Source organism: Fukomys damarensis, unplaced genomic scaffold (genome assembly GCF_012274545.1).
Source record: "Fukomys damarensis isolate Sample0158 unplaced genomic scaffold, DMR_v1.0_HiC HiC_scaffold_21, whole genome shotgun sequence".
Lineage (NCBI taxonomy): Eukaryota > Metazoa > Chordata > Mammalia > Rodentia > Bathyergidae > Fukomys > Fukomys damarensis.
In genome coordinates, this window is record NW_022900933.1 from 37,857,515 (window position 1) to 37,880,249 (window position 22,735).

Sequence of the window (22,735 nt, forward strand, 5' to 3'; positions counted from 1 at the left end):
CCCGCCGCCACCTGCAGGTGCCACCCCCCCGCCTCCACCCCCACTGCCAGCTGGAGGAGCCCAGGGCAGCAGCCATGACGAAAGCTCCGTGTCAGGCCTGGCCGCCGCCCTGGCAGGGGCAAAGCTGAGGAGAGTGCAGCGGGTAAGCACCCAGGAGAGAAGCTAACCCGTACCGTCCCTGCAGCCTCCCACACCAGGCACCCATGGTGAGTGAGACTCACCTGGGGCAGGGAGGGCAGGAGAGCCTCAGCCAAGCCGCTCTGAAGATGGGACAGGGACCCCGCTTACACACTCATATGTGGATGCAAATGTCCCCTTCTGTGGATAAGGAAATGGAGGCCCCAGTGTGCCAGCCAAGCTGTTGTGCTGCAGGGTTGAGCCACGGCCCCGGGTCTCAGAATCGGGCCTGTGCTTTTCCTGCATTGCCAGTTGTCCTGCAGCTCAGCCTTTCCCCCTGTGTACTTGGGAAGAGCCCAAGAGCCTCTGGTTCAGACTGCTGGCGTGAATTCTGCCTCCCCACAGAACTGGCCCCTTTCCTCACCCCCTTGTGTCACCCTGGGCTTGGCAAGGAGACTACATGGCTCAGGGTGTCTGCTGTCTGTGCCCCTCCGGATGCTGGTTCCTCCTGTGGGCTGGGAGTGGTAGACCAAGGGGTGCCGTGCACACACTCCCTACCTCCCCTCAAGAGGGGCTGCTGCCTCTCCTGAAACATGGCACCATCCCCTCAGCCGGAAGATGCGTCTGGAGGCTCCAGTCCCAGTGGGACCTCGAAGTCCGATGCCAACCGGGCGAGCAGCGGGGGTGGTGGAGGCGGCCTCATGGAGGAGATGAACAAGCTACTGGCCAAGAGGTGGGTCTCATGCCCAGGAGCCTGCACAGCGTCAGGAAGTTGCTATCACTCGGCACCACACAGAATCCCCCCTGGGCCTCCAAATCTTTTGTCACCCAGGCTTAGCCAATCAAGCAACACTGTCATTTAAGTCCCCTCTCAAAGTGTCACCTGAAGTGAGAGCCAGGAGGGCCCCTCAACTCTATACCTGCTTCATCTTAGTCTGACAGGTTTCACGCCTCTTACCTGCCAGTCCACTTGAGGGTCACTTCAGAGAAGCAGTCAGGGAAAGAGGAGTCTCGCTTGCACTTAGGATGGAAAAGTCAACACAAGGAGAACTCTGGCAAGCGTGGGCTGAAGGTGCCACTCCTCCAGGCCCACTGTGGGGTACAGGAAAGAAATTCAGAAGGACAAGGGCCCGGGACATTGCGCCCAAAAGGGGGAAGAGAACGGTTCCCTTTGTGTCATGGTTGGCTGGGAGCTTAGTACCTGATTGCCCACTGTCCAGCCACACTGGCAGGTGTGACCCCAGCTTGCCCAGGGCCTCCAGCCTGTCACTGTGGTGTTTCATTCCCCAGTTGAAACCTCAGGAGGTGCTAAGGTCATGCCACTCTCTCTTGGAAGAGCTGCAGGGCTTGGCTTTGGTTAGGGTGTGGCCTGACAGCTTTCCTTGGCTGTGGCTGGCCTGGGCTCCAGAGGACACAGGAGCAGGCCTCGTGGTCAGAACCCCTGCAGTGTCCAAGGAAGGCGCAGGGCTGTGCTCCTTCGCTCCTGGCTGCCTTCCACTTTGGCCACCCTGCCCCGTGTGGGAGTTGTGTGTCTGAGGCCCTCGCTCTACTGTCCTGAATCATCCCATTAATCCAGAGGGCTCTGTGAGGATGCGGTGAGGAGACAGAGCCCCAGGCATGCAGGGAGCTGGCCTGGTGCTACATGTAGGGAGGAGCCCGGCCTTCTCTGTGCGGGCCTCAGGAGCTGCAGGGAGCATCCTGGGTGGCAGGGCAGCAAGAGTGATCCATGGCGTGGCCTCCCCCAAACTCCCCTGGGCCTTGACAGGCTAAATCGGCAAGGCAGGGACACTAAAGCAACTTCCATAAGTCAATAAACAGGCCCGTAGGAGCTGAGTGGCTGCACAGAGGTAGAGGGAGCTCGGTGCAGTGAGGAGGCCCTGCACATACCTGGCCTAAAGCATGAGTATGTGCTCTGCTCTGCGCTGAGTGGGAGAGGGGGCGTCCCCTGCAAGGAGCCAGCACAGGAGCGGGCAGTGCTGAGGCACCTGGGAAAGCCGAGGAGCCCACTGCACCAGTCACCTGGGCAGGAGGAGACGGGCCAGGAGATGGAAGAGAAACTGCCATGCTTGGGCATGGGTTCTACCGCCAGCTCTCTGAGGGCTGAACAGGGCCTCACCAAAAAACATATTCAGGGAAAAGAAATTATTATAGCTTTCCCCATCTAAAGCTAGAGAGTTAACAGTTTAACCTCAGTGGTGGAGCTCAAACTGACAGGAAGCTCCTCTCTCCCTAAACAGGAAGAGGCCGGTGCTTCTGGGAGCCAACACCAGCCAGATGCTGGCAGTCAAGGCCCTGCGTGCATGTTTGGCACAGCCCAGCCAGCACCCCTCTGGTTGTTCTCTGGCTTCCATCCTGGTGGTAGGCATGGGGCAGAGTGGGCAAGGAGACACGCTTGCAGGGGCTCCTTTAATAGAACTCCTTGCAGAGACTGTCCCTACCTCTTAGGGAGGACAGGGGCGGTCTCTCTCCCAGCAGAGGCATGCAGAGAGAACACAAACTTTCACTGAGAGCTGCTGTGTGCCAAGGTCTTTTACATACTCTGACCTCCTTAAGTGTGCATATCCTGCATCTTTTTCTTATTTGCGGTCATGGGGATGGAACCCAGGGCCTCATACATTCTAGGGATGCAGACTGCCACCGAAGGCTATATCCCCAGTCCTTTTTAAATTTTTTATTTTGAAACAAGGTCTCACTAAATTGCCCAAGCTGGCCTCAGACTTGCAGTCCCCCTTCTTCTGCTTCCTGAGAAGCTGAGGTTACAGGAGTGCACCCCTGTGTTCAGCTTGTTTTATTTTGGTTTGGGTTGGGTTGGGTTGGGTTGTTTTGGTTAGGTTGGGTTGGTTGGCTGGTTGGTTGGTTGGTTGGTTGCTTAGTTGTCTGGTGGGTTGGTCATTTCTGGCAGTGCTGAACATGAAATCCAGGGCTTTGTGCCTGTTAGACAAGCATTGTAGCACTGGGTCAGTGAGGAGATTGTGGTAGCCCAAGAACAGACAAAGGTGGCTGGTAAAGGGGGTTGGAAGCAAAGACTGGAAATAAAATTCAGAGGTAGAATTGGCCAGGCTTACTGCTGTGAGAAGTTCATGTCAAGGACAGTTCCTGAGCTTCAGGGGCCTGTCCTGAGATGAGGTGGCTGTGGAGTCCACTGAGTGGCAGCAGGGCCGGCCCATCACTGCACACCTCTATCCTTGGTGGGCAGCTCACCTCAGGCTGGCAGATTACTCCAGTGGCTGCACAGAACTGGAGACCCACGAGAGGGCACCTTTGGGAACCACTGGGAGTCCATGTCTTAGAGACCTAGAGGTGACCACCAAGGCCAGGAAAGGAAGTACAATGCGGTCCTGCGAGGCTGGCAAGAGGCAGCTCCACGGGAAGCCCTGTGGGCCCAGAGCCCTGTGGCCCTTCCGGTTCCTCCTGGTGTCTGGATGGCAGTCAGGTTGCTGGGCTAACTGCAGCTGGCGCTCTGCGCCTGGGAGACCAGGAAAGGTGCAGGTGGGCCTCTCTACCCGGGCCGCCCCAAACCCCTCCTCTCTGCCCAGGCCAGTCAAGCACAAAGCCTGCACTCACCTGGCATGGCGCCCAGTGGGTGGCCTCCTTCAGGGCCAGAACCGTAACCCACACAGCCCATCAGCAAGGCCCAGGCATTCCACTCTGAACAGCTCAGGGAGCCAACTTGTGCCTTCTCCTCCTGGTCCTAGGAGAAAAGCAGCCTCACAGACAGACAAACCGGCTGAGAAAAAGGAAGATGAAAGCCAAACGGTAAGTGCCCACCTACCCCTCCCTAGGCATCCTCAGCAGGATCAGGAAGTTTCTGGGCCCTGGGGTGCACCCAGGCAGATACATGTGATGGACGCCTGGTGGGTGGCTTAGAGCTGAGGCAGGAGGGCCTCTGCACAACCTTCCTCCCTAAGACACAGCCTCAAACCCGGGCTAGGAAGGCCCCTGCCCTCCTGCAGACCCCTGCCTCTGAACCCCAGTAGGCAGGACTGCCTTGCGGCCTCACTCTCTCCTGCCCAGTCATAGGCCTGCAGGCCAGCTGGCTTCCCTCTTACTCACCGCCCCATGCCACGCACACCCTGGGACCTTCAGCCAGCTGTAGCCTAGGGTGACTACAGGGCCAGTCCATGGTAACCACATTCTGCCACAGTACAGGGCCTTGGACTTTGGGCCAGCTCTGGCTTTTCTCAGGACCTAAATGGCTGAAGCCAAGCTGGCAAGAGGAGATGTGGGTTTCAGCCTAAGGATTGGGAAGAGAAGCACAGTTGTGAAACCTTCAGCTCCAGGGTAGAGCTTGCTTCTTTGGGGCCCTGGAGAACATCCCAGTGTGGTGGTGCACACCTGCAATGCCAGCAATCAGGAGGCTGAGGCAGGAGGGTTACAAGCTAGACCCCAGCCTGGGCAATTTAACAAGATCCTGTCTCAAAATAAAGACATTTTTAAAAGGAATGGAAATGTAGCTCAATCCCCAGTAACATATGCGCCCCCTTCCCAAAAAAAAAGGTCATTGAGAGCATTTGGGACAGGTTTTATACACGGCCCTAGTCCAAAGGTATGTTGCCTAGCCCTGAGCAGCCTTCTGAGTGGACTAATGGAAGAGCTTTCTTTCCCGACTTAGGAAGACCCTAGCACCTCCCCATGCCCGGGGACCAGAGCCGCCAGCCAGCCACCTAACTCCACAGGTAAGGGGCGGAGGCTTAAGGGAGCCTTGGAAGGGTGAACTGACCACCAGCTCACTGTGTGGGCGCAGAGGGCTCCCGAAGCCACAGCCACTGCCCTCTCATGGGGACCGAACCCAGGGCTACCCGCATGCAGGAACTGAACCACTGGGCCACACTGCTGGCCAGGAAAAAGCTTTGAAAGTCAGGGCCCACGTCTTCCTGTGGTGCCTGCCTAATGACTGGCATCGCGGAAGTCCTCAGTGGACCCTGCCCCTGGTGCCCATGGTCTCTCCAGGTGACTGTGCAGAGGGGTGGGACCGGGACACTGTGACGCTCCAGGCTCGGTCACACAGTTCAGCTTCTGCTCTGCCAGGCATAGGCTCCTGCTTATGGTGCCGTGAGGCAGAGCTGGGGCGGGGCGGGCCGCCCTAGCCAGGCACAGGAAGCTCTCGCCAGCTGTTCACACGGCTCACGCCCGCACAGTGCACACTGGCGCATGGCCACGTCCACTCCCATGACTCCAGCTGGGCGTGGATTTTCCCAGGTCCGAGGCTTCTTGGCCAGAAGAGGTGAACATCACTGCCACTCCTTGTCCACATGGCAGCCCAGCCTGTGGGCTGCTTCCCCCTTGAGGAGTTGGGGCTCCCTCTGGTTAGGGTTTGGCACCTGGCCTTGGCCTGGCCCGAAGGGTGGCTGGGTGGGGCCTCCTCACCTGCCAGCTGCACCCGAGGGCATCTGTCCCCGGCTCTCCACACCCGCCTCTGCTCCTCAGCCCCGAACATCTAATCTGGCACAGGTTGAGCATCCCTAATCCAAAAATCCAAATTCTCTGAAACTTTCAGAGCAAACTGCATGTAAAGTCTGCAGATATTCCCAATTTAAAAAAAATGAAACACTTCCGGTGCCAAAGCCTTTGGGATAAGGGCTTTCTCAACCTGTACCACTGACTTACAAGAGGAGCTAAAGCAGCTTTCAGCCCAGGACAAGAGACAACAGACAGCACTGAGTGCAGACCCAGGCGTCCTGCCCAGAGTGTGCAGGACTGCTGACTATTGCTGGGGTCAGGATTGCCCCGGCCGGACTGTGCTCTGGGAGGACGTGAGACCAGGTCACAGCCAGGCACAGGCACTGAGTCCTGCTGTCAGGGGCCAGTGACACAGGTCTGCAGCCAGCTTGAGAGCCAGTGGGCTTGTGGGGTAGCCACCAAGGGTTAGGGCTAACTGGTCTTCATCTGTGGCACTTGACCGACAGAGGCTGGCCGGAAGCCCTGGGAACGCAGCAACTCAGTGGAAAAGCCTGTGTCCTCACTGCTGTCCAGGTAAGCTACCCTGGGAAGGCGCGTGTCTGGGGCCAGGGGGCGCCCATGCCATTCACGTGTCTGTCTCGTTCGTTGCCTTAGAACCCCGTCCGTGGCAAAGAGCCCCGAAGCTAAGAGCCCCCTTCAGTTGCAGCCTCACTCTAGGTACCGAAAACCCTCCCGCCCACATGTCCCCAGGCTTGGGGCCTTTGTCCCTGTCTCCTGACTAACACCCCCAGCCCCTTCCCACAGCCGTCACTTAACAGCTTGTCTGTCTGTCTGTCCATCTGGGAAGGGTGCTCTGTTCCTCAGCCCCAGGGAAGGGGGAGCTGGAGGGACTTGGGGTGGGGCAGCTCCTTCCCCACCCCTCCAGGAGAGGAGCCGAAGCCAGAGGGAAGTGGCCATCCCAAGACAAAGGGGAGTCCGCAGAGAACCTGGGGTGTGGCTGGCAGCTGAACACAGGAGGCGCCCACTGGTGCGGCTATGCCCTCCCCGCCAGCCAGAGCGGGGACCGCCCCGACCTGCCCTCCATCCAGCCCGGCTCTGTCCCTTCCTGTGTGCTAAGTACCCGGCGTCTCCTCACAGAAGCGTGTTTCACTGACCGAAGCCCACATGACCATAGAATAGGACACTTGGCACTGAGCTTGCCCACAAAGGCCAGCAGTAACCGCAGCTAAGCGTGTCTGGCCCCAAAGGCCTCTAAGCCTACCCCAAGAGATGCCCCATTGCCCACCCCAAAGTGAAGGAAGCAGCAGGCGGCCAGGGGGCTGATCCTGCAGAGGGAAGCAGGGCTCCAGCCCAGCCCTGGGGGCATGGCCTGGTTCTCAGGTGACCGAGGAAGAGGCCCTGCAGCCACCAGCCATGTGCCAGGGACAGCCATACCCTCAAGGAGCCTTGTCCACAGGGGAGCTGAAGTCCTGGCAGGGGCTCGGGCAGATCTAGGCAGCCTAGGGAGTGGTGCTGAGGGACAGGAGCTGGGTGGCCTGCAGGTGTAGGGACAAGAAGTACCCCGCCCTGAGCTGCACACACACCCCCACCCCTGCACCATGAGCCAGAGAGCAGGGGAGCAAGAGAGACCAGCTGGGAGTGCCTCTGTATCGTGTGTAGGGTCTGGTGGACAGTGGGGCACAGGGCCAGTGGGTGAGGGCTCTGGGACACTGGGCCTGGCGGCAGAGGGGAGGTGACTCTGGCAGGGCCAGGGGTATTTAGGGTGTTTTGGGCGGTCCCAGGTCTCTCCAGCCCTGAGAAAGAGCTGTCCTCTGGCTTCTCAGGTGGTTCCCAAGAGGGTCCCCCTCCCATAGAGCATGACTTAGGGGGCTTCTGTGGGGTGGCTGTCAGTGCAGCCAGGAGCGCAGCTGCACCTCACGGGATGGCCTGGGAGCCATCAGGACCCAGCGTTCTCACAGACTCGGGCAGGAGCACGCTCTTGTCTTCCTTGAGTGCCCGTGTCCTCCTCAGCAGGGCCACCCGGGTCCTGGACATCTGGAGCTAGTCCTAACAGGATCTGGGACCACTCAGCTGTCCCGCTGGCACCAACCAGCCCCCGCTGCCCCCATCTCTTCACCTGGCTCAGGCCACTTCGCTTCCCCTGGAAACAGGCTCAGGCCCCCATCATCACACGGGGAGGGAAAGCCCAGACCGAGTGTCTGCCGCTGCACCAGGATGGGGTCCTGAAGACCCCAGAGCTGGATGAGACCCAGGCAGGAGGTCTGTGGGCGGCATGTGCCTTAGTACATAGCCTTTTTATGGAAGTCAGCCTGTGACAGCTGCCGCCGCCGAGAGCAAAGTCACACCCGAGGGTGCATTTGTGAAGACCGGGCGCTGGCTTGGGTGGGAAGTGGGTGCCTTCAGACCAGGCTGACTGCAAGTTCACGTGGACCTCAATGCCACAGGTGCTGGGTTTCAGCAGGGACAGCCACCCGCAGAGGGGTGGGTGTCGGTCCTGTTCTCCCCCAAGAGGTGGTGGCTGGGCAGCTGTCACCCACCTGCCTGAGCCCTCAAGTCGGGGAGCAGCCCTCACAGTCCCCAGGTCGACCGGGACATGTGGGCCTGGCACCACGGAGCCCTCAAGTGTGACCACAGGTGGCAGCCCTGGAAAGGCCAGGGACCTCCAGACTCTCCAGGGCACCCGCAGGCCCTGTGGCCCACCTGTCTGCTCCCATCTTCCTCTCCCAGAGTGAAGCCTGCCGGAAGCGTGAGCGACGTGGCCCTGGATGCCTTTGACCTGGACCGGATGAAACAGGTGAGTGCTGCCAGCGGGGCCTGCCTATGGCTGCAGTCAGCAGGAGCCAGCCAGCGGAGGAGAGAGGATGTCCCCAACCATGCCAGCACCAGAGCAAAGTTGTCCCCCTCCACCTCCCCCCTGGGGCCGCCTTCGGTGTCCCCAGCATGTGCCCGAGGGGTCCCCACGGCCTTTCCCCACTCTGAGGCTCTGTCCCACAGGAGATCCTGGAGGAGGTGGTCCGGGAGCTCCACAAGGTGAAGGAGGAGATCATCGACGGTGAGTGGGCTGGAGCCACCTGCGGGGCTGTCCCAGAGCTGTGGACAGTAGGGCCCCGGGAAGAGGCGGGGAGACCGCCAGGCGGCCCATTCGGGACCCACCAGGGAAAAGGAAGACGATGCCCGCAGCACGCCCACCCCTAGCTGAGGAACCCGAGGCCTCCACACCCCCGCGTGCCCTGAAGGATTTGAGGCCTGTGTGGAGGGCAGGGCGGTCCTGGCAGAGGCCCCAAGGCTCTATTAGATGTTGCTTCCTTCTGCCTCTGGTCTGTCACCTCCAGCCCCCGGCCCTGGGACTCTGTGAGGGCCACTGCTTTCCTGGATGTATGGAGACCAGGAGCCACCACCTAGGCCCAAGCTCCTTCCTAGCCTTGGCTTTGGGCTGGGGCAGGCGAGGCGCTCCCTGCAAAGATCCCCTGGCTCTCCTGCATCACATCCGTCCTTCCGGGCCCGCCAGGCCTTTGAGGAGCTGGCTCAGATCTGCAGCCAGAGGAAAGGGAAGGTGCAGGCAGGGTGGCCACACCCTGGCCAGCAGAGAGCCCAGTTCCTGCCCATCCAGTTCTGCCTGCCCAGAGGGCCTCATGATTGGGGAGACCCCTTTATCACAGGCCAGGCTGACTCAGAGGAGCGGTCAGCAGAGTCCCCAGCTCTGTCCCACCAGGGGCTGTAGGCCCCCAAAGCTCCACAGCGCTGGGCCTGTGGCCTGGGTGTGAGCTCTGCCAGCCTGGGCTGGGAGATGGGGTCTGCACGTGAGAGCATGACACAGGCAGGTCCCCCCAGGCGCAGCCTGAGCCCCTCTCCTGTCCCATCTCTCAGCCATCAGGCAGGAGCTGAGCGGTGTCAGCACCACATAGGTGGCCCTGGCCACGGAGGACGGCGAGGAGCTGCGGCCCTGACTCCCAGCACACACCACACCCAAGGAGCGGCGCCATCAGACGCTGAGGTCTCTGCCTGTGCCCGATGTGAAGGAAACAGTCAACTCCTGGATTTTTTTAGATTCTGTCCGACACAGAACACCAGGCCCACTCTTTTTTTGTATTTTATATTTGCTTATTTAAGTGTACATTTCTTTTGGTTTATAGAGGACACCCCAGATCACCTGCTTCATTAGATGGTTTCCAAGTTTTCTTCTAGGTGACGGGCACAGTGTGGCCTTTCTGAGCAACTGTGCCGGCGACCATGGTGTTAAAGTCTGCCCATGCGCTGCGTGTCGTCCACACAGTAATAAACCGTTTACTGTCCGCACGCGGCTCCTGCTCGCTCTGTCACACTGGCCAGGCAGCCCTTGCAGGTAAGGTCAGGCTGGGCTGAGCCAGAAAAACGGGAAGAAGAGCAGGGTAGGGTCCCCAGCCTGGAGGGTGAGGCTGGGGGCCTGGGCTCTTCCCCGAGAGGACCACACATGCTCCTCACACCCCAGGATGTCCCCGCCCCCCAGGGACACGTGTGCATATGCCAGGCGGCAGCCACAGGAGCAAAGCTGGGGGAACTTTGCCTTCTCCTCTGCCCACGCCAACACCCTGGCCTAGGACTGCAGCAGAGACAGTGTGGGCCTCCAGGACCAGTGTGGGTGTGGCCTGGATCCCAGCAGTGTAGGCCTCAGTGTACTGGGACCTCGGGCCAGCACGACCCCAGAGCAGAGAACCCACCTGGGTCCAGCCCACTCTGAGGGAGGGGACACTGGTCCCAGAGGAACTGCCATGCTCTGGCCCTGCCTTTAACGTTGCTTCCCCACTGTGCCCTCAGCAACCCCAAAGGCAGGCATGTGGCTCTCTGAGGTGTGACACCAGAATGGGACCTGATGGCCTGGCCGGGGCCGCAGAGCTTCCCGCTGCTCTGACACACCAGCCCCTCCCCACATGGTGGCCAAAGCAGTCTGGAGAGGCCTGTAGGGCTGCCCTTGGCAGGCATGGAGGAGCCGGGCCTCCCCTAGCCCCGGGCTGCCTGTGTGCTCAGGGTGGGGCTGCCTGCCTGGGCTCAAAGTCCTCCAGTCACAGAGGAAGCCTCAGGGACACCTGTGCCTGGCACCACCTGGCACGCCCAGGTACTAGGGGCAGACTGCAGCACACCTCCTCCAGGCCCTTCTCTCCTGGGTCGGGAGATAGCCCCGCCGTCCCACCTTTGCTGCAACCGTGACCAACCTAGCCTCCGATAAGTCCCCAGGCCTGGCCACACCCTCCCCTTCTGCAGGGCTGAGGACCAGGTGGGCCAGCAGAGTTCAGCCAGGGTACGGAGCCCCAGAGGTCCTGGGCTGCTGCCAGACTCCCACAGCTACAGGTCTTCCGCCCACATCCCTGAAGCCCACCAGCCCCAGTGACAAGGCCATGGAGACCCTGCCTGAGCACGCACCTGGGCAAACGGAAATGGTGTGCAGTGGCCAGGAGGGGGTAGCACTGGGACCCTAGGTGCCACTGCCCGGCCGTGGGGTCTCATTCCCTGGGACCCAGCCTAGGGCCAAGACCACCCCTCAGACCACCAGGCAGGACAATGAAAACAACCTTGGTTTAATTTATAGGCCTGAGAACACTGACAAACTAGCTGCACAGAGACAGGCACGGAGCGTTCAGGCTGGCAGGTGACCCATGGAGACCACATGCAGGCCAGGCTGCTCCGCTGCGGCCTGGGACCACAGACACCAGCCGGGGTTCAGCAGGGCCCAAAGCTGCAGTTCAGGGGTCAGGCCGGCTGAGCTTTCTGAAGCACGGCTCAGAGGGCAGGAGATGGCAGTGAGCGATGCAGCAGGAAGTGTGTCCACCCCAGGGTCAGCGGCCGGCTCAGAGGCAGTCCTGGGCCAGCTTGCACACACGCTTCACCCTGGCATAGGGCCCCAGGGAGTCCTCGAACACGAAGTCCCAGAGCACCTTCACCCACGAGTGGTGCTGTGGCAGGTGGTCGTAGTACTCGGGTGCAATCTTCCGCACCTGGGGGAGGCCAGGGTCAGGGTTGCCATAAGGACCCCTGGGCAGGGCTGGCCGCCCTGCTGCTTGGAAGCCCCAAGGCCAGGCGGAAGAGTTCAAGGTGCCCAACCTCAGAAGACACCCAGGGCTGGGATCCAGCAGGCCAGAGGGACCCACCGCAGAGGTCTCGGGCCCGGTCTGGCCTGCGTCCTGCCGGGGGCCTTAGGGTTGGCTGCCTACTCCTCAGCCCAGCATGCAATGCCCTCTCCACCTGTCTGTTCCTCCACACTCCCTCCTGCCTGCCTGTCCCTGAACCAAGGCCTCCCACAGGAAGTGCACTGGCCTCTAGGTCCAGGTGAATGTCAGGGAGCCCCCACCCCACTCCCCAGGGTGCCTTCGAAGACTTGGCAGGACACAGGAGCTCGAACTCCCAGCTGGGGATGGTGGGGACCTCCCGCCCAAGGCTGAGGCCTGCACACTGGCTCTGCCACCTCTGCTCAGCCCAGAGGGCTTTAGCACCCACACACAGGTGTGCACCCAGACACATGTACACCAACACCGGCACACCTCTGCCGCCCCTCGCCCTGGCCTGACGGGAGAGTCCCCTCCTCCTCCTCCCCGTCTCTTTCTCCTCATCCTGCTCCTCTTCCTCTACCTCTTCCCCTCCTCCTCCCACTCCCCCCTCCTCTTCTTTCTTCTCCCCCTCCTCCTCATGCTTGACCCCTTCCTCCTTTCTCACTCAAAAATTCTCTGAGGTCCAGGCTCCGGGACCCCACAGCAGAGCTCCCCCAAGGCTCCCACTCCCTGCAGCTCTAGGCTGCAAAATGCAAGGCCACCCCCCTGTCTGATGGGCGGGCCCGGAGTCAGGAGACAGGAACGAGGGTCCTCACACGCATGCTGACCACTGCGGCCCACGCTCAGAGGAGGAAGTGGAGCCCCTTGGAGGGCGCATGGCTTCCCTGGGAACACACGGCCAGTCAAGGTCACAGCAGGTTCAAACAGCCATCTTCCCTAAAGCGCCTGGCCTAGACCCTGCTTCTCAAGGCCCCACGCCCTGCAGCGTCCCCTCCACACCTGGAGGTGCGGGGTGTCACGTGGCCCTGGGGACCACTGTGTGAGTGGCCATCCCCTGACCGGAACAGAAGGAAGAGGGTCCCCAGGGCCCCTCTCCACCCAGCCCTGCCTGCCCCGCACCTACCAGGGGCAGGTTGCAGCCTGGGATGCTGGGGAAGTCGTGGTGTTCCATGTGGTAGCCCACGTTGAAGGTGATCCAGTTGAGGGGGCCATAGTAGGAGTAGGTCTCGTGGCCCTTGCTGAACATGTAGTGCTCGGCCACAAAGTGGCCCGAGATGGGGTGCAGGCCCAGGCCCAGCAGAGAGCTGGCCAACAGGTAGGCCACAGGCTTGATGCCCCAGAGGGCGAAGATGGTGAGGTCCGCAGCCAGCTGCACCAGGGTATTAAGCACCTCCATGCGGGTGATGGCCTTGGGGTGCACGCAGAGCGGCCGCAGCGAGTAGAATAAGGGCTGCAGTGCCAGCCAGAGCAGCTTGCGGGCTGGCGTGCAGAAGAGCCAGCCCTCCAGCCGTGTGGGCACATCCACGTCCAACCCGTCGCCCCCCAGGTAGCGGTGGTGGTCCACGTGGTATTTCTTGAAGGAGGAGGCGTAGGGCAAGCCCACGGGCAGGTTGGCGAAGATGGCGAACCAGCGGTTGCGGGAGGCGTAGCCCGTGCCGAAGGCGGTGTTGTGGGAGATGTCGTGGATGGCCAGCGTCAGCGAATGGTTCACGCAGCCGCCGAAGGCGTAGGCCCAGAACAGGAGCCAGCGCCACGCCAGGCCTCGCACTAGCCAGCAGGCCAGCAGCTGCACCAGCACCAGCCCCAGCACCACCCACTTGAGCTTCGGGTCCGGCCGCATCAGGGCCTTGATGGCCGGGTACTTGGCTGCCAGAGAACAGGAGACAGGTGAGGGGACACTCACTTTGGGGTCTTTGTCTCTTTCCCTGCACTCCATCTTCCATCCTGCCCCTTCCCTCCCTCTCCTTTCACACCCACCCCTTTAGTTTTTATTCTGAGACAGGGTCTCACCAGTTGCCAAGTCACTCAGGCTGGGTTCGAATCTGTGATCCTCCTGTCTCAGCCTTCCAGAGTGCTGGGCCTGTGCCACCATGCTTGGCACTCGCCCCCATCTGTAAGCCCCAGGGAGTGACACGGAGTAGGACTCAGCTCCTGTCTGGTGCCCTGCCCACACCCACAAGGCTCACTAAGAGGAATAAGCCAGCCCTGTAGGACCTGGGCCCAGAAACAGCCTGGCCGGTGGGCATGCAGAGGCAGGCAGGTCCAGCTCCTGTCCTGGGGACACCAGCAGAATTGAATGTGTGACCAGACTAAGTAGACAGCAGGTGTCAACACAGCTCACAGGAGTGCACTGCCACCTGCCCACCAGACCTGCCCTGCTAACCGTGCAGGCCAGCACCGGGCTGCTTTGGCGGAGGCCCAGCCGAGGACGGGCATCCTGGACAGAGATGGTCATGCCAGCCCGGCCTGGCACTGCTGGGGCCAGGGAGGGCGCAGCATGTTCAGTTTTGCCTCTGGGTTTTAGTTCTTAAAGCCAGCACAGACCACAAGAAGACATCACATGTTTATCTGGGGTGGCAGGCTTTTGTCCTCTAGTCTTTGTACTTTTCTGTGTATTGTTTTATGAAAGAGAAACAAACAATGGGCGTGGGGTGGCCGTGGCCAGGAGGGCCTGCAGCAGCATCCGGGGGGTGGGCGGGCCATGGGGAGTGCCAGTCCCTGGGGCGCTGGCGGGCTGGGCAAGGCAAGGCAGAGGGGCACAAACTGCACAAGAGCAGGAGTGGGGACAGCAGTGACCCCTGGAGGATGAGAGGGAGCGGAGTTCAGAACATGTTCAGTGCCAGCCAGCACAGGTTCAAATCCAGCTCCAAATAAAGGTTTAATATCCAGAATGTCAAAGAACTCCCACAACTCAACCGCAAAGAGGCAAACAACCCAATTCAAAAATGGACAAGGAAGTGGGCGTGATAGCACCTGCCTGTGATCCCAGCACTTGGGAGGCTGAGACAGGAGGGTTTTTCCAAGTCCAAGGACGGCCTGAGCTACATAGTGAGTTCAAGACCAGACCCTGTCTTCAAAAGAAGGAAGGAATGAAGGCATGCAGTAGTCAGTATGTAGCATGCATGTACTGTAGCGTTCTCACTACCAGCTGCACACGTTCAAGTGACAAAGTCTGCGTTCTTGTACCTTTTGACCATGATAACAGACAGCTGTAAAAGCCCAGCTTCCAGGGCCATGGCTCTGCCCCGTGCTCTGTGTCTGAGTTCAGGCAGCTGGAAGATGGGCTTCTGGGACAGGGATGCTGGAGACGATGCGGAGGGAGGGTCCAGTTCTAACTGTACTCTTTCCCTCCCTGCCCACCGGCCCGGTGCCTGACATGTAGGGGGAGACCCGGCCCCCCAAAATACCCCAGGCAGGCTGTGGAAGAGCCATGGTCAGAATAACAGACCCCAAAGACACCACCCACACCCAGGTAACGGGGTTAGCGGCAGTGGGGTTACCCAGGTGGCCCGAGGCCAGCACAAGGAGCCCAGGGAGGCCCTGGGGAGAGGAAGCCAGGGCACTGTGACACAGATGGGCTGGGCCCGCTGCGGCTGGCCGGGACTCGGAGGGAGGCATCGTGCTGAGCAACGTGGGCACGTCCAGGAGCCAGAGAAGCCAGAAGCAGACCCCGATTCTGGCCCAGTGAGACTTCCGATCTCCTGACTGCAGGAGAAGGTAACGACAGTCGCTGCAGGAACTGGCCCAGTGCCGGGGGACCTGAGCACGGAGCCCTTCTGCTGCTCTCACCAGGCTCAGCCAGGTGCCATTCCAGCCTCGGACCTCTGGGTCACCCTGAGCCTCCACTCGGGAGGGCGGTGGCCATCCTCGTCCCAGCTTGTCTTAGCCCCAGCAGGGGCCGGGATGGGGGACATTCCAGAAGGTGCCAGTGCTGCCCGGAAAGACAAGGGCTTCCAGGGCGGGATGCAGTGGCCACAGCTAGGTGACCGGGGTTGGGTGGCCAGGGCCGGGCACACAGCTGCCCACAGCTGCAGGGAAATCACATGCAAAGTCCCGAACTGTGAACATGAAAGCTGGGCTGGGCCACTCATTCCGAGGCCAGACTTCCAGGCCCCAGGCCCCTGCTTCCCCTTGGAGGAAGGCCAAGCACAGGGCGGGGCTGGCACACCTGTGCCAGGTGAGCCTGGGTCCATCCCTACACCCCAGCCAGCACTGGCCCCACACTGCAGGCTCCTTTGACATAAGAGCCATGGTTGCTCGGCCACTCGAGCTGGGACAGTGGGGGCCTTGGCTTCCCTGTATTGTGGGGGTTGTTTTTTTGTTTTTTCAGTATTCTATTCGGGGTACTCTGTCACCAAGATACAACCCTAACCTTTTTAGTTTCTAAATTTTGAGACAGGGTCTTTTTTTTATTCTTGGTATTGGGGATCAAACTTGGGACCTTGTGCTTGCGAGGCAGGTGGTGGCACCACTGAGCTAAGTCCCTGGCCTGCTAAATTGCCCAAGCTGGACTTGAACTTAGAAACCTCCCACCTCAGCCTCCCAGCTAACTGGGAATACAGGTGTAAGCCCAGCTTCCCATCCGGTGAACAAAGATAATAAACTCAGGGCCCGGGGATTTAGCTCAGTGGTTTTGGCACCTGCCTCGCAAGTGAAAGGACCTGAGTTCAATCCCCAGTACCAAAAAACAAAAACAACAAAACAAAAATAATAAGCCCAACCTGTGGTTGGGACATCAGCAGCGGAAGAGAATGCACTTGGGGTCCTCCTCTCCCTACCCAGGCCACCTTCGGGGAGCCCAATGCCTGCTCCACTGGGCCCAACAGCACCTAGGACCCTGCTGCCCCCAAGCCCCAGCCTTCCCTCCTTGCTTCAAAGACAGAAGAGAAAGGAGAGACCCTGTGTTAGGACAGCAGCACCCACACCCTAGCCCTCCAGCCCCGAGGGAGCCCCTCCCACACACCCCTGGAGCCACTGGGATCATGGCAGCCACAGGGCCACCCATCAAGGGGCCCAGGCACTACCCTGAGAGGCCTGTAGCCCCCACTCCAGCTGTCACGCCTGCTGCTACATGGGCTTCCTGTCCTCAGCACAGGCGTCCCATGTCTGACTTTGGTTTCAGGGCATCACCCGGACCCCAGCCTCTTCTGCAAAGGGCAGACTTCATGTCCCCAGCTGTATGCCTGTCCTAAGGGCCCTCCAGCAAACATGCCATCCTCAGCAGACAACTGGGCACCACTGAGGTGCCACGCTGCCCTCAGCAAACAGAAGATTCAGGACAGGACAGGACGTGCGACCTCCCCGGCACTGAGAAGTCCGGTACTATCTGTACAGCTGCACTGACTGTCCTGGGAACTTGGGCCACAAACACTCCGCCGGATTCCTTAATATTGCACTCCCTCCTGACCCGGTGAAACTCTGCTTCTTCTCAGGCTAATTGTTGACATCTTTCCCGATCTCAGCCCACTATACCCGGTGGAATAAAAACCAGCTTTTGCTCACACAAAGTCTGCGCCGAGGTAGTCTCGCATGCACCGTTTGTTCCACCAGCCACAGGACAGTGACCAGGCTGAACAGCTGCGGCTCTGCACCACAGTGAGGGCGGGAAGCACCCCAGGAGCTGAGCTAGCAGAAGACGGCACCCGGGAGGAGCTGGACCATGGCTCGGTCCCTGAGGGGCCCCAGGCAGCACGGGCTGGAAGTCCTGACTGCGGCAGTCAGGCTGATATGCCAGCCAGAAGGGACTCAGCCCGCACGTCACCTTGGGGGGACCCTGTGGGGACCACTGGCTGTGCAGACCGGAAGCACAGGAAAGGTCCTACAGGGCCACCTTGGGCAGTGAGGATGTGGTGGTCCCTAAGACCACGGCACGCAGGTGTCCCACTGCCAGGGGCCAAAGGAGACCAGAGCCAGGAAGAAAGGACAAGAGTGAGTGGTGCAGGGGGCAGGGTGGGATGGTGGGGACAGAGAGGGGAGCAGCCAGGCCCCAGGAGCCAGGAAAGGCAGGGCCAAGGGCGCTGTCCCCATGAGGGTGCTGACAAGGGCTAAAGAGAAGATGGGCGAGTGGCTGGGAGGGGCCACTGGGCTCTGTCTCACCAGGCCACAGCAGGAGGCACAGAGGACAAACTCTCTGCACCCTCCCAGGGCATTCAGGCCTGCCCAGGCCAGCTGGCACTGCCCTGCTGTGGCACTCGCTGGCCTGGGGAGAGGGGCAGCAGGCCATGGCAGCAGCCACTGCTCAGAGCCACTGTGTCCAGAAAGACACTGGCAGGGCGGCTCTGCAGCCCAAGGGGGCCAGTGCAGAAAGGCGACAGGCAGGATCAGGACTCACTAAGGTGAGGGTTTCATAACCTCAGGGCTGTGGGTGTGGAACCAGGGTCCTCCTGAGGGACACTCGGCCCTGGGCTGGGAAGCTAGAGGAGGCAGCCGGTTCAAGGGGCAAGCAACAGACCCAGGCAGCCAGCGATGCCCAGGGCCCCATACACAGCATGGTCACAGCACCCCTGAACTCTCAGTGACCCTCAGTTTACCCAGAAATCTTCCTGACAGCTCTGCCAGGACATCAAGGGGTCCAGGATGTGGCAGGATCCCCTCCCAGCCTTAGGTCACTCTGGCCGCCTCCAGCCGCCTCCCTCTCCAGCCTCACTTCTGTCCTCAACACTGCCACACCCTGGGCCCTGGCATCTCCAGCACTGGATGCTCCCATTTCCTAGGAAGGCCACATGCTGTCTGTCATAAGACGGTCACTCACTGGGCATGGGACAGGTGACCTTGCCTCGTGTGTACTCACCCAAGTGTCCCTGAGTCCCCAGCTTGCCACTTCGCCACTCACCAGCTTTCCAGCTCCCACCACCAAGCTGCCTGGTGTTGACTGTGCCACCTGGTGGATGCAGCAGGAAGTGCCCCTCACCACAGCAGTTGAATCACTTGCCCTCAGGCCTCCTGGAAAAGGCTTCACCTTTTTTTTGTTTCTTTTTGCAATTTTTTAAACTAGTATATGTTTGTGATACATAGTAAATACATTCATTGTGGGGAAACTGGCACATATTTTTTTTTGAGACAAGCACTTGCTATGTAGTTCAGGCTTGCCTTGAATTTACTATGTAGCCCAGGCTGACCGTAAACTTGTGGTGATCCTCCTGCCTCGGCCTCCCCAGTGCTGGGGTTACAGGTGTTCACCATCATGCTGGCTCACATATTAGCAGATCTTGATCCTATTTACTTCCCCTTCCCCTCTCCTTTCTCCCATCTTCCCCACCTCCAGGTCCCCCAACCAACTCTTTGATCCACTGCTCCTTTGTACTGTTGTTTTAGTCTTGAGTTCATTAATTTCCACTCTGATTACTATAATTTCTATTAGTTTCAGATTTGGATTGTTCTTGTCTTTCCAGGACTTGAGATGCACCTTTGGGTTATTTGCTGGGGCTGCTCTATTCTAAGAAGGCTCTCATCACATCCCAGAAGCTCTGCTTTCACTGCCATCGATTCTAGAGAATTTTTAATTTCTTCCTTGGTTTCTTCTGTGACCTAATTACTCGATAATGTGTGATTTAATTTCTATGTTTGCATAGTTTCTCTGGCTTCTTTTGCTGATTCCTAGCTTCATCCTGCTCTGCTCAGATAGTTCGGAGGGATCCTTTCCACTCTTGTGTTTATATAATTAGTTTGTGGCTTAAGATAGGTTGTGTCTTGGGAAAGGTTGCGTGTGATGTGGAGAGAAAGGTGTGCTCTGCTGCTGTTAGATGGTCACACTGTCTCCGGAGACCCGCTAGCTCAAGGGCGTGGCTTCACTGGTGTTGCCAGCTGCTTTCCACCTGGTGAGCTGGGTGGCTGCGGCTTCCTGCCTCCGCTGCCTCCCGTTCCAGCTGAAGGTTGTGAGCACCTGGCTTCCCCCTCTGTTCTAAGCTCTGTCCAGCCAGTGTGTCAGGAGCAGAGGGCCCAGATCCAGGGAGGAAATGTGGACAGCAGCCTCCTTGCTGGCCACTCGATAAACCTGCTTTGCTCCCTGGTGACAAATATGTGCAAAGGTCTGTGGGGACGCAGGTGGGGGCAGAGACGGCAGGGCCCAGCATGGGGGAGGATGCAGCGCCTTCCAGGCACACGGCACGTCCCGGCAGCAAGGGCCAGAGAGGGCACCCGAGATGAGGCATCTGCACTGAAGGACTCTGGACAGCAGGGTGGACATGAGGTCAGAGGGGTCTCGTTGGGGGTGACAGATACACCCTAAACCTGGGTTATGCCACTTCCTAAATAGCACTGGGCCGAGACCTCAGAAGGAAAGGGCTGCACACACATTCACTTCCCCTCATAAACTGTTAAAAATTAAAGGAGGAACCAGGCAGGGTGTGGCCAGGTGCCACATGCAGGAGCAGAGGCCACAAAGAGGGAGACAAAGGGCCACTAACAGCTGCCATGAGGCAGGTGTTAGGGGCCAGGGGACAGTGGCCCTTATCTCAGTCAGGTGCAGACTGACACGCAGGGCAGCTTGAGGCAGGTGTTAGGGGCCAGGGGACAGTGGCCCTTATCTCAGTCAGGTGCAGACTGGGACGGGCAGGGCAGCCTGGGTCGGGGCAGCTGCCAGGATACTGGTGCTCCCGCTCCAGACGGGCTGGACAACACCCTCCCTCCGCGGGTCCCAACACACACGTGGGTTCCAAATGCTCTAGGACGAGTGTGAGACACAAGCTGCCGGTCTAGGGACCTCTTGCTGAGGCAGCATTTCTGTCCCCCAAAGAAACGTGCTGGGCTCTGATTCCAGCATGATGGGGTCGGGAGCAGAGGCTGAAGGAAGGCAACAGACAGAGGGGACCCTCATAAGCACCACTGGTGCCTTAAAAGAGGGGCTCCCTTCCCTCACCCTCACCAAACTCCGAATAGGGGGCTCTAGCTAGAGGCAGCAAAGCTCTGTGCAGCGCAGGAGCTCAGAGATGAGGAGGGAGGCAGAGCAGCTCCCGGAGGGTGACTGGGGTAGGATGTGGCTCTCAGGCCCAGGAACCCACGGAGGGCCTCTCCCCAGCCCTGCCTCGGGCTGGAAATTGGCCATTACAGAATTTGGCAAATCTTATGGAACTCATGGCTTTCGGTTGCCTCCAGAGGCACCCATTGTTTACATTTACATTGGATCCTCAAATTATGACCGGCCTGACATACAACTTGTGTTAGGACTGGAATTTTAGTTTTAATTTATGGCCGAAGTCTCGAGTTACAGCGCAAACGTTGGCCACTTGTGCTTCCAGATCGTCTCAGACACAAGTTTAACCATTAAAGAGCTCTGGAAGGAACATTACAACATCCTTTCCTGCCTGGGTTTCACTGAGAAATCCTGGGCCACTGTTCTGGCCACCTGTGCTACTGGGGGCCACAGCAGAGCCCCCTCCTGACCACACAGCCCCGCAGCTCCAAGGGAGCCACCCTGGGCAGGACAGGGCACCCCTCCCTTCCTTCTGCAAGCAAGCCGGAGGGCAGCCACCAGGGGATGGGGTGGCCTGTGCCCTGTCCCAGGAACCTGGCATCTTCCCTGATAGCATCGGCCAGCTTGGTCAGTTCTCAGTGTTCCCACTGGCCACCAAAAGCCACAGCCAGGCTTTTCCTAAACTAAGAATCCAACCATGGCCAAGAACTACGCTTCCTGGTTTTCCTCTTTTGTTTTCCTTATTTGAATATTTTTCATGTATGAGCCCTGCTTTCATAATTTTTTGGAAGGCAAACAAAATTACAAAGGCATTTATTTTTGAAAGACAAACCAAAGCCTGCATCTTGTTCTACTGGCCACCACCAGGCTTGGTATCTGAAAGGCCCAGGCTGCCAGCCCCACCCTTGCCACCTGGAACCACCTGGCTGGGGAGTCTCTGTCCTTAGGGGCTGCCATGGAACCCTGTTTTCTTAGGACACTGCGCCCGGGGTGCCCTCACCCCTGGAAGGAGCTGGGGATGGACTTTAGCCCCATTCACAGAGCACCTGCAGTCAGCTTTTCGAAAGACTTCCTGGGACCTGACTTGGAGATTAGATCTTGACTGAATCTCTGTTGACCCCAGGAGCTTGGCGCCAGCTGCCTCAGCAAGCCCCTCCCCCCAAGGCAGTGTGGCCCTGGGCAAGCTACCTTTCCTCTCCGATAGGCAATTATCCAGAGGCCTCATGCCAGGGCTGCCACAGCTCAGGGTGGGGAAAGCAGATGCTCACCTATAGGCAGGCTTATAAAATGCCCCTGCTGGACACTCATGCAGTCCTGGGCTAAGCACCAGGTCTGCCCATCAGCCCGGCAGGGAAGGTGCTTTTGGTCAACCTTCCACCCTGCCAGGCTCAGCTTCCACTCCGGGCTCACCGGGCTCACCCAAGCTCAGGGGTCTCTGCCAGGAAGAGATCGGTGCCCCAGCTGCTATCTGGACCTCAGGGCCAGTGCAGGGCCCGGGAAGGAAAGCAGAGGAAGGGCCCCAGGCTCCTGAGTAGATGGGACCTCAGCGGAGGGAGCCGGAGAGCCGCAGGGAGCGAGGGAGAGAGGGCGCATTCCAAGTTCAGGAGCTCCGAAGCGGCGGCGGAGAAGCCACGGCCCTGGTGGAACAGGCGGGAAGAGCGAGCACCTGGCAGTGCACCGGCTCCAGCCCTCTCCAGCCTCCCGCCGGCCTCTCCAGAAAGCCCGGGTCCAGTCCCGGGGTAGCTTCTGTGTAGGGACAGACTCTGGAGTACCGGGTCCCTCGCCACCCTTCCCACCTCAAGTGGGTCCCAGGGCTCCAGGGCTCCAGCCCTTGGCCGCCGAGGTGGGAGGGGAGAGGGACCAGAGGTCGCCGGGGACCCGCCCGGGAAGCGCGGTGTGCGGCGAGATCGGGGGTTCCGACGCACAAGCGGGTTTGCACCGAGCACCCGCCCAGGGGGTCGCGCCGTCCTCCCGCAGGAGAAGAGCCCCCCACCTCGCTGGATCGGGACGGCACCGCCCGCAGGGCTCCGGGGCGCCGAGGACGCAGCAACCCGAGACCAGAGGGAAGGCGCAGGCGACAGCCTTAGCGACCACGGGAAAAGTTGAGCGACTCGCGCTGGACTCCCCCCTCTCCCTGCCCGCCGTGTACGTCCCGCGGACTCCGCCGCGCTCACCCAGCATCTCCTTGCGCCGCTGCGTGTGCGGCTGATCGGTGTAGACCCACTCGAAGTCGCTGCGGCCCAGGCAGTTGCCCATGCTGCAGCCGAGAGCTCCCTGCGCAGCCCCG

General features: G+C 59.9%; 2 protein-coding genes across 10 annotated transcripts in view; one reads left to right on the forward strand and one right to left on the reverse strand.

The window, feature by feature from the left end:
- Window positions 1-9,809, forward strand: part of Evl (Enah/Vasp-like) — a 96,050-nt gene extending 86,241 nt beyond the window's left edge. For 2 of the 5 annotated variants that reach the window (XM_033766799.1, XM_033766800.1), the window contains exons 6-14: window positions 18-142; window positions 729-850; window positions 3,813-3,873; window positions 4,730-4,793; window positions 6,024-6,090; window positions 6,172-6,234; window positions 8,245-8,311; window positions 8,512-8,569; window positions 9,385-9,809. In XM_033766799.1, coding sequence (XP_033622690.1) covers window positions 18-142; window positions 729-850; window positions 3,813-3,873; window positions 4,730-4,793; window positions 6,024-6,090; window positions 6,172-6,234; window positions 8,245-8,311; window positions 8,512-8,569; window positions 9,385-9,422 — 665 coding nt within the window. In that variant the 3' untranslated portion in view covers window positions 9,423-9,809. Of the gene's footprint in view, window positions 143-728; window positions 851-3,812; window positions 3,874-4,729; window positions 4,794-6,023; window positions 6,091-6,171; window positions 6,235-8,244; window positions 8,312-8,511; window positions 8,570-9,384 lie in introns of all 5 variants that reach the window. The other 3 variants (XM_033766801.1, XM_033766802.1, XM_033766798.1) reach the window with 3 other exon arrangements.
- Window positions 9,810-11,053: 1,244 nt separating this feature from the next.
- Window positions 11,054-22,735, reverse strand: part of Degs2 (delta 4-desaturase, sphingolipid 2) — a 52,234-nt gene continuing 40,552 nt past the window's right edge. For 3 of the 5 annotated variants that reach the window (XM_019205253.2, XM_033766803.1, XM_033766806.1), the window contains exons 3-4: window positions 12,661-13,403; window positions 11,054-11,486 (exon numbers count right to left, since the gene is read on the reverse strand). In XM_019205253.2, coding sequence (XP_019060798.1) covers window positions 11,340-11,486; window positions 12,661-13,403 — 890 coding nt within the window. In that variant the 3' untranslated portion in view covers window positions 11,054-11,339. Of the gene's footprint in view, window positions 11,487-12,660; window positions 13,404-13,547; window positions 13,911-22,622; window positions 22,730-22,735 lie in introns of those variants that run through there. The other 2 variants (XM_010609124.2, XM_033766804.1) reach the window with 2 other exon arrangements.